The sequence below is a fragment of the Erigeron canadensis genome, chromosome 1 (assembly GCF_010389155.1).
Source record: "Erigeron canadensis isolate Cc75 chromosome 1, C_canadensis_v1, whole genome shotgun sequence".
NCBI lineage: Eukaryota > Viridiplantae > Streptophyta > Magnoliopsida > Asterales > Asteraceae > Erigeron > Erigeron canadensis.
In genome coordinates, this window is record NC_057761.1 from 25976877 (window position 1) to 25987055 (window position 10179).

Consider the following 10179-nt stretch of genomic DNA (forward strand, 5'->3'; position numbering starts at 1 on the left):
TTGCCATGCCCATCCGATAGAGACCATTAATGCAACTACCCGTTCCAATCAACCTCCTCGAGTGTAAGCCCTGCATAACAAAAAAATCAGGGAAAAATGTCACTGAACACTGCAAATCTTTAGTCAATCGGCTAACCGAAAGTAAACTGCAATTAAAATTCGGAATATGTAAAACGTCTTGAAGTTTTGCTTCTCCAATAAGCATGCATTCTCCTTTCGCCTGAACCGGTATATTAACTCCATTTGGAATCATAACTGGTGATTCTTAATCATCTTTAACAATATTTTCAAGATAATTTTCGTTACAAACAATATAATCGGTTGATCCCGAGTCAACAATCCAATCATCGGATTTAGTTGATAATGCATTAACCTTACCAACCATGTTAGCTTTCCGAATACCTTCACCTGCGTCTTTGTCTCCCGCTTCAGTGAAGTGCTTTAAAAGAGTCTCGTATTGATCATCGGTTAAGCCCGTCACGGTCTTGATGTCTTTCGGGTTGTTATCAATGCAGGCCGCCTTTGATTTTGTCTTTACATTCTTCTTTCCGGGCCACCATTCCGGATATCCCACGAGCTCAAAACAAGCTTCTCGTTTGTGCCCATCACGTCCGCAAGAGGTACAGTGACTATCTTCATTATTTCCAGATTGTTTGATGTCTTTTCTCTTTTGTTGCATTTTGGATCCTACACGATAATTGGCTTGAAAAACCGCACTCTCAGTTTGGACCCTCTTTCCAGCCGTAATAGCCCGTTGCTGCTCATCTTCCGAGGCCATCCGGTATGCTTCACCTAGAGTCGGGTTTGGTTTCATCGACAAAAGTTGTGTCCTTATGGTTGAGAATTCTACATCTAAACCCATAAGAAACTCATATAAACATTCCTTTTCTTTAAATTGTGACAGCCGTTTGCCGACTTCACATGAACAAGTACCACAAGTGCAGCGTGGTGTAGGTAGAACGGTTTGTATTTCATCCCAAAGACCCCGGAGTTTTGTATAATACGCGGAAACAGAACTGCCCTCTTGACGAGTGATTGTCAGGGACTGTTTTAATTCGTAAGCACGCGGAGCACTTTCCTTTTCAAACCTTTCTTGCAGATCTTTCCATATTTCCGCTGCGATGTTCGCGTATTTGACACTACCCCGTATTTCTTTCTCCATGGCAGTTGTTAGCCATCCTTTTATCATTGCATCACACCGCATCCAAGGCATATACATGTCATCGGTCTTCTCAGGTTTAGATATAGACTGATCTACAAAAACGATCTTGTTTTTGGCAAACAAGAAATTCGTCATCTCTTGAACCCAATCATTGTAATTGGTGTCATTGAGAAGCTCGTTGACTTGTACTTGTCTTGGCGAATCAGAAGGATGTATGTAATAGGGAGAATTCGGGTCGATAGGCTTGTTGTTAATTTCGATAGCCTTCCCACTGCCGGAAGTCTGTTTCTTTGGATCGTCATCTTCGGCCATGATCAATAAATTGTTTTAAGTTTTAGAATTGGAGCTTCTGCTCTGATACCATAATGAATTTGATATGGGCCAAAAGATTAATTTCTTTATTCGTCAAAAAAGGTTTAAATAAGAAATACAATTAGAGGCCTGATAGGAGAGCAATTCCTGAATTCTAGGAACAAACTAATACTACCGTAAATAATTAAGTAGATAAACATAAATAAAGATAAACATCCTTTATACAAGGTTATTTCAGCTACCAGTTTTGGGTGATTTCTATCGTTTTACCTGGAATAAGTGGTTACCCACTAAAATAAATGTTTTCGGTTGGAGAGCGGGATTGAATCGTCACCCAACTAGAGACAACTTGGAGAAAAGGTATGTTGGGATCCCTTGTAATCTATGCCTGGTGTGCAATGAATTCTCTGAGTTGCTTGACCATTTGTTGATTGCATGCTCATTGGCGAATGAGGTCTGGTACCGAATTAGAGCATGGTGTAAAACTCCCCCAATATATGTCTTCTCGGTATCTGACTTGTTGGAGCTACATAATCATGCTATGCTTGGTACAATTACAAAAGGTATTTTTCAATCGGTCGTTTTGCTTGCTTATTGGAGAATATGGAAGTCAAGAAATGAAAGGCTTTTTAGGGAGACTTCGGCATCGACGAAAGAGATCGTTGAGGACATCCAATCTTTGGGTTTCTTATGGATTAAGAATCGAGCCTCAAGGTTGAGTGTCACGTGGGCGAAATGGAAGAATTTTTGCTTCATGTAGATATATAGCTCATATATTTGTACTAGTATGCTCATGTAATATGTGTTATTGTTAAAGAAATTTGCCTTAAAAAAAAAAACTAAAGTAAAGAATAAAACAATGACTGGCCATTGCCTAAAAAATTGAAAAGGCATTTCCGATCAATGTCACAATTGATGGCGGCCTGGTCTCAAGAAATTCAAGACGTATATAGTTTTTGGGATAGCTCTTGTGCTGCAATTTGTATATAACTACGACAACAAAAGGTATTTTAGAGGGTAAACATGAATGTTTATATAATTTAAAAGAGAAACTTATAACTTTTTAAAAAGGGAATAATCACTATGTGTACATTTGGTAGGAAGAAATTCAGAGAATTGAAATGATACAAAGAAATGAAATACATAGAAATGAAATAAAAATGAAATTGATGGAGAAATATGATAAATTCCATTGTTTGGTTATGATTGAGAAATTGACATAAGAAATGTTAAAAAACCATTTCTTGTGTTTGGTATGAGATGAAAGCTGGGAAATTAACATAAACATATTGCAACTTCATCTTTCCAAAGAATATGAACACATTATACATACATATACTGCTGCCATTTATTTCATTCAAAATGAAAGGTTCAACATGCAATTAATGGGTACTCGTGGTAGTGACCGAATCATTGGCTATACTATTTGTTTGTAGAAACCACAAAAACTCTTTTAACCCAGATTGAAACCTGTACAAATACGACCTAACTTATTTCCAATTCGAATGACAAACAGGAAACAAAAGTTTCAAATCTACAAGTACAATCCATCATTGTCTAAACCCTTTCAAATTTTAACAAAAATAAAATCAGATCTATTCAAAAAAGTATTTTTCCAGTGAGGGAAGATTATAAGGCATTCAAATTGAGCAAACTTCATAAAGAGGGCGATGAACAGCGATGAACTAGAGATGAAAGGTGATAGAGAGAAACTACTAAATCATCATTCAACTATGAGCCATGATAAGTATGAGCTTTTAATTTGGATCTCAAGAGATCGAGTAACGTTAGGGATATATTTTCGGCTTTTTCTTTTTCATTTTTGGAAATGTGCATGTCACGTGCTTGAGATTTTATATTAATGGTATAAAGCAACAACATAGAGGAGAAGTCTTTTCTCCGTGTTCCTTTTTTTGTAGTTAAAATATGGAGAATTTCATTTCTTCTCCAAAAGTGGAGAAATATGATTATACTTAAATGGTTTTCTCGGGAAATCAAAGTCTCCGTGTCTTAATTTCTTCAGAGCTACCAAACATAAGAAATGAATTCATTTCCATTTCTTTGTCTTCATTTCCTTGTACCAAACATGCCATATATGTTCAATATATATTTTTCTTCATGTATATAGTTGTCATTAAACTCAATTATTGATATATATCATCCATAAACTTTTTAACTTATCTGACGTGTTAATTTTTAATAACAGGTTAAATTTGATTTTTATTTATATTTTTCATAAATTCATTAATTTCTAACTTTTTCTTTGATCTCTATCGATCATCATCATCTTCATAATCATGATCATCATAGAATCCGCAAATCACATGACAAAAGAATTTAAACATTAAATAAAACTCAATATCTGATAAATACATCAGATTTTCCCATTTCTATATTTCTCATATTACTATCTTAATCATTTGATTATACACGATACACCATAGATCTTGATAGAAAAAAAAATGTTGGCCTAAGGTTGGTCGGATCTCTTTCTTCTTCTTCTACATACATTACATACATGATATACATCCATATTAAATCACGTCATATACTATATTTTAAATTAAATGAAACTAAAAAATCAAACAAAATGGGTGAACATGTATGGATCGATTACAGAAGGTTCATGTTGTTTCTAAAGCAACAATTTATAATGAATTAGTTACTCCTATCATACTTAAAACTTGTTAGTTAGTCAAAGTCAGGACATCAACAGCGACAGGGCAACAACAAGATCTCATTTTCCCGGTCACAACCAAGATCTTATCTTTTTTTCCGGTCACCGGAAAAATACCTAGCTCATCGGCGATGCTTAGTCTTACTGTTATTGTTTTATTTGATGATTTCACACTGAAAGTGTCTTTAACTTTGATCTGATTTCACAGTGTATGTGAGTTTGATGGGAATGAAAGGTGTAAAGGGTTTCTTTGTGAGAGAGGGTTAATGGGGATGATGATGATGATGATAGTAAGATAGTCCATGTTATGGTTATGATGTGGAGGTGTGGATACAGATTTTAAATATAGATTATGAGGGCAATCGTTAAATCCCTGGTTGCTTTTTTTTTGGATTTAGATTTGACATGGAAGAGGAGAAATATATGAATAGGAAAATGATTAAGGGCTAATTGCACGGAAAGGGCTCGTACTATGACACTTTTGTTATTGTGAGACTCGTAAAAAAAAATTACTTTTAAAAGGCGTTGAAACGGTTAATATTACTTTTGTGGGGCTTTCTGTAAGTAACCGGTCACCAAAAATTTTGGAAATCATTTTTGTTTATTTTAAATCATTATATTTCATACATGGATAATCCATGTCATCAACACCCGTTATCAATTTCCATGTCACCTTTCCACTACGTTTAACACTTTATAAATCCTTCTTTGTCGATTGAACATCCCAACCCCACACCCCCTTTTTGTCTCCCCTTTTGTCCCTTTGTCTGTAAACCCTAGAAAAACCTTCAATCCATTTTCTACATTCAATCATATTTTGTTATAATTTTTTATCGTTGCATGCTAATCGCTGTTGAAGGTATGTTTTGTATATTAATTTCCCTTTTTATACAGTCATTGCGTAGTTAGGGTTTATTCATTCTGGTTGCATGTTTTTTTTGGAATTCGAGTTCTTATATTTTATTATTATTATGTGTATATAAATATATTTTAATAATTTTTATTTATTTTATATTCAGAATGCGGGAACGCTTTTTCGAGTTTGATGTGCACTTTGATGGTGCGTTTGCCTGGCCTCCTATTAGGTATAAACATGACATTGTTATGCCTATTTGCATAAGTGTGCTAGATCATAAGGGATTAGTTAAGTATTTAGAAGAGTTAATTCAAGCCCCTTTCAATACTTTGTACTTCATGAAAAGGGACTTGATAATGGTTTGGTAAAATTTGAATGCCAAAAGGATGTAGATTCTCTGTTTGAACTTTCACATTCTTATGGTAGACTGCATATATATCTGGATCATTTCATGGATGACCTAAGTGAATTTCTAGTGATACCTTCAAGACCTAATGATGGAGATATATTAGATGAGCAAGAGACTGATGGTTTTAATGCAGATGAGTATCTCATAAGTCAAAGCCAACCTGCTGCAAGTTTAGGTGTTCAGAGTCAAGTGCCCCTAAGTACTCAAAATGTAGTTGATAATGAACCAGTAAACCACAATGAACCACTTCAAGAAAATTTAGCTGAAAATGAACAAGTTAACCAAAATGAACCACTTCAAGAAAATGTAGTAGAAGAAGAGCATTCTAGTGATGATAGTGACTATGAACCTTCTGAAAGTGATACTGAGAGTGAGACACATTCAATTGACTATCTCTCTGAAGGAGAAGATGAGTTAAGGGAATTTAGGTTGATGAAACAAGCTAGTAAGAATAAGCCAAATGCCAAAGCACAACCAAAACTAGGTGATCCAGTTCCTAGGTAAATGTTTCCAACCCTGATCTTAATGATGCAGTGGCTGAACATGAAGAATTCATGAAAGAGTTATGTGAGAAGTTGAAATCACCTAAATTTGTAGATGAGGATCCATTTAAAGCAATACAAAATATTGAGAAGTGGCCAGTTCACAATGCCAATATACATTGGAGGATGAAACAACCAAATGTAGGTGAGAGGTTTGTTGACCACCATCAATTCAGGGACATGTTGACTTACTGTGCTGTTGCAAATGGTTTCTCACTCTGGTTTGAGAAATCAACACAAGCTAAGTGTGTTGCAAGGTATGGTCAGAGAGCTCCAAGACTTAAAAATCCTGAGTTGGGGAAACAAAGAAAACAGCAAAGGTATCCTGCTACTGAAAAAGGAGAGGAACCAAAATGTCCCTGGAGGTGTTATGCTAAGAAAATGGATAATGAAAACTCAATGCAGATTGTATCTTTGAATGATGTGCACACTTGTGTAAGGAATTTCAGGTTTGGCTCACTTATTAATTACAAGTGGATAGGAAAAAGATTTGGTGACAGGATAAGGGCACATCCTGATATAAAATTGGTTACCATTGCTGATATGGTAATGAAGAAATACAAATGCTTGGTTTCCCCATCTCAATGTAGAAATGCAAAACATTATGCACTCAATGAATATGAAAAGTCTTTGGAGGAACACTATGGAATGCTTAGGTCATATGCAGCTGAATTACTATCAACCAACCCAGGTTCAACTGTCAAAATTGCTGTCACTAGGGATCCTGAAGACAGAGTGTATTTTGACAAAATGTACATCTGTTTTGGTGCACTGAAAAGTGGCTGGAAACATGGTTGTAGAAGGGTCATTGCACTGGATGGATGCTTTTTGAAAAAGCCAAATCAGGGAGAGCTCTTGAGTACCATAAGGAGAGATGGTAACAACCATATCTATCCAATAGCATGGGCAGTGGTTAGTGTGGAAAAGAAAGAGAACTGGAAATGGTTTTTAGAGTTACTGAGTGATGATCTTGACATAGGAGCTGGAGCTGGAGCTGGTATTACTCTCATGTCAGACCAACACAAAGTAAGTATTTAGATTAAATAAATTATCAATTTATGTATATTAGCCTCAGTATGTATTTTTATTTTTATGGTTTAAATAATTATGTATGTTTGTAACTAAAAGCCAAATTATGTATCTTTAATTTTATGGTTTAAATAATTATGTATGTTTGTAACTAAAACAGGTTTTAATAGAAGCAGTAAAAGAAGTATTGCCTAATTCAGAACATAGACAATGTGCAAGACATATCTATGATGGGTTTAGGAAACATCATTCTGGTGCATACTTGCAGGGTCTGTTTTGGGCTGCATCAAAAGCATCTTACCCTCAACTGTTTGAGAGGGTAATGAAACAGATTAGAGAGGCCAGTCCAAGTGCAGCCCAGTATTTGATTGAGAAGAACCCTAGAACCTGGTCAAGAGCATTTTTTGAACTACACAGAGGTTGTGAGAATGTGGAAAATGGTTTCTCATTATGCTTCAACTTTGTTATATTACTTGTAAGGAACAAGCCCATAATAACAATGTTGGAAGCAGTTAGGACCATTCTTTTAGAAAGAATGAATACATTGAGAAGAATGGCAGAAAAGTGGCCAACTGAAATATGCCCATCAATTATTAAAAGAATTGATTGGTGCAAGGATCAACAAAGGTAAAAACCAACTGATTTATCACCATTGTATGAAATTCCTTTATGCTTTTATTAACTTTAAACTTTGTCAAAATTACAGGTATTGGAAACCATTTCACTGTGGTCTGGATGAATGGGAAGTGAGGCAAGGGAATGAAGGGTTCAAAGTAAATGAAGCTAGAAGGACATGTAGCTGCAGGATGTGGGAGTTGACAGGCATACCATGCCCTCATGCTGTTTCTTTGATTTTTAAGATGGCTAAGAATGTGGAAGACTATGTTCCCAACTGGTTCAAGAAGAGTTTGTACAATGAAACATATGGTTTTCACTTACATGCAGTTGGTGGAATGACTACTTGGGAGGAACATATGGGTAACAAGCCTCTGCCACCAAAACCTAGGGTCATGCCAGGCAGACCCAAAAAGAAAAGAATATGGGCAAGTCATGAGAGTCATGTAGCAAGTTCTGGCAATAGGAAAAGGGTGACAAGACATGGGGTGCAAATGACTTGTCAAAGATGCATGCAACCAGGACACAACAAGAAAAGTTGTACAAATGAGCCACTAGAAAAATCAAAAGAGAAGGTTTACAAGAAGATTGGCAGACCACCAAAGAATGCTGGACAAAACAGTCAGAATGCTGGTCAAAACCCTAGTTCTGGACAAAACAGACAGAATGCAGGTCAAAATCCTACTGCAAGTCAAACCCCTAATGTGGGTGAAAGCAGTCAATATGCTAGCCATAACCCTCATGTGGGTGGCTTTTCAAGCCAAAACCAGTCTGGACTAGCTGCTACAAGTTCTGGAAGAGGTTGGACAAGGAAATCCATTTATGTGGACAAGGTTTTGAGTCCTAAAAAGAAAGCATGTGAATCAAGTGGTTTGGAAGGTAATTTTGTTATAGGTTCTTGTACTGCTACAACAAAGTCTGGTGTGGCCTTAGGGGTATCCAGCACTGGCTTTAGCAATCCCAAATTATTTGGAGTGAAAGGTAGTTTTTTTTGTCCATTTTAATTTCATAAAACTGTTTTTACAAGTTATTATGTCAGTAATTAATTATTGTTGTTTGTTCATTGCATGACAGGTCCAAGAAAACTACCAAGTTGGTGGGGAGCTAGAGTTTGTGTTGATCCAAAGACTGGGAAACATTTTTAGGTGGGAGTGATGGAGAGCCAGTCCCTGTTTGGCCACCAAATGTGCCAATACCAAGTACTTCTGAAATGCTTAAGCAGAAACAAGCTGAAATGCTCAAGCGGAAACAAACTGAAAAGGGAAAGGAAAAAGAAGTTGTAGTAGAGTAGTCAACACCTAAAAAGATATCCAATTCTCTACCACAAACAACCAATGTTATGCCACAAAGAAAGAGTCCAAGATTGATAAACAAGAGGAACCCAAGTGAGAGGATCCTGAAGAAGAAGTTGGCAATGCCCGTTCCTGGCCCAGGGGAATCAAAGCAGAATGCAATGGAGTTGGATTAATCTTGGATAGCTGCCAATCAAATGAACTAGTCTTTTGTTTAATGTCTTTTGCTAAAAACTTGATACTTTGGTATGTAATATGTAGGTTATGAAACTGGTTGGTTGACTGTAATATGTAGGTTATAAACTGCTTGGTATGTAATATGTAGGTTATCAACTGCTTGGTATGTAGAACTTATGCCCAATTTTTGGTGAAATGCAAAGAATGAATCTTGTCAGGGCTTATTTAACTGTGTAAACTAAAGTTGGAATGTGATGGGGAGTTACTGTAGCTAAAAGTACTCCCCCTTTAGCATAAGGTACAAGCCTTTAAAGCATCCAACATAATTAACGGACTTAACGACGGTTAGGTAACAGACTTAACGACTGTTAGGTGACGGACTTAACGACCCTTATTTTCTTTTTTTTTTACTACATAACTTTTACTTTTTAAACTTTCCACCTAATTTTTTTTTTTTTACATTTCCCCTTTTACCTTTCATCACATAGCTCTTGCTTTTTAAACTTTCAACATACAAACTTTGTTTTTAGGTGTAAAATTTATTAACTGTTGTACTTTTTTTCATAAAACTTTGTTTTTAAACTTTGCTCAGAAAGTTTTCTTTTATTTTCTTTTACGATATAACTTTTGATTTCTAAATTTTATTACCAAAGTCTCATTTTCTTTACTTTGAACCACAACTTTTTTTTTCTTAACTTTTGTCACGCAAATTTTGTTTTTCGGCTTAATGTTTTTGTAACTTTTATCACCATAGTTGTGTTTTTCTCTCGGGGCAACGCCCGGGTAGAAATACTAATATCTTATAATTTGGTACAATTTACATTTTAATTGTGTTGCAGATTTCAAAATATACAATATGACATTTGCATATGAAACAATATAGACAGAAAAAGTGTTTGCATTTCCATTTGTATGTCAAATTACAACAACTGAAACACAAAATACCCAACAAAATACATCAATTAATTTTTCAGAGAATAACATACATCAATGTAAGGCCAATATACCCAACACAATACACAATAAAACTACAAGTAGTAACAAGACGACTAAAAACCTTTCATAAATTGCCAATTTGGCCACTACCACTTGGTTATGTTGGTTACAA

General features: G+C 35.6%; 1 protein-coding gene across 1 annotated transcript; it reads right to left on the reverse strand.

The window, feature by feature from the left end:
- Positions 1 to 265: 265 nt before the first annotated feature.
- Positions 266 to 1474, reverse strand: LOC122588162. Its single transcript, XM_043760295.1, has one exon. The coding sequence runs from the start codon at positions 1472 to 1474 to the stop codon at positions 266 to 268; it is 1209 nt and encodes a 402-aa protein (XP_043616230.1).
- Positions 1475 to 10179: the final 8705 nt, after the last annotated feature.

Bases quoted from the DNA above. Each gene is read 5' to 3' on its own strand.
- LOC122588162 (XM_043760295.1), bottom strand. From the start codon at position 1,474: ATGGCCGAAGATGACGATCCAAAGAAACAGACTTCCGGCAGTGGGAAG.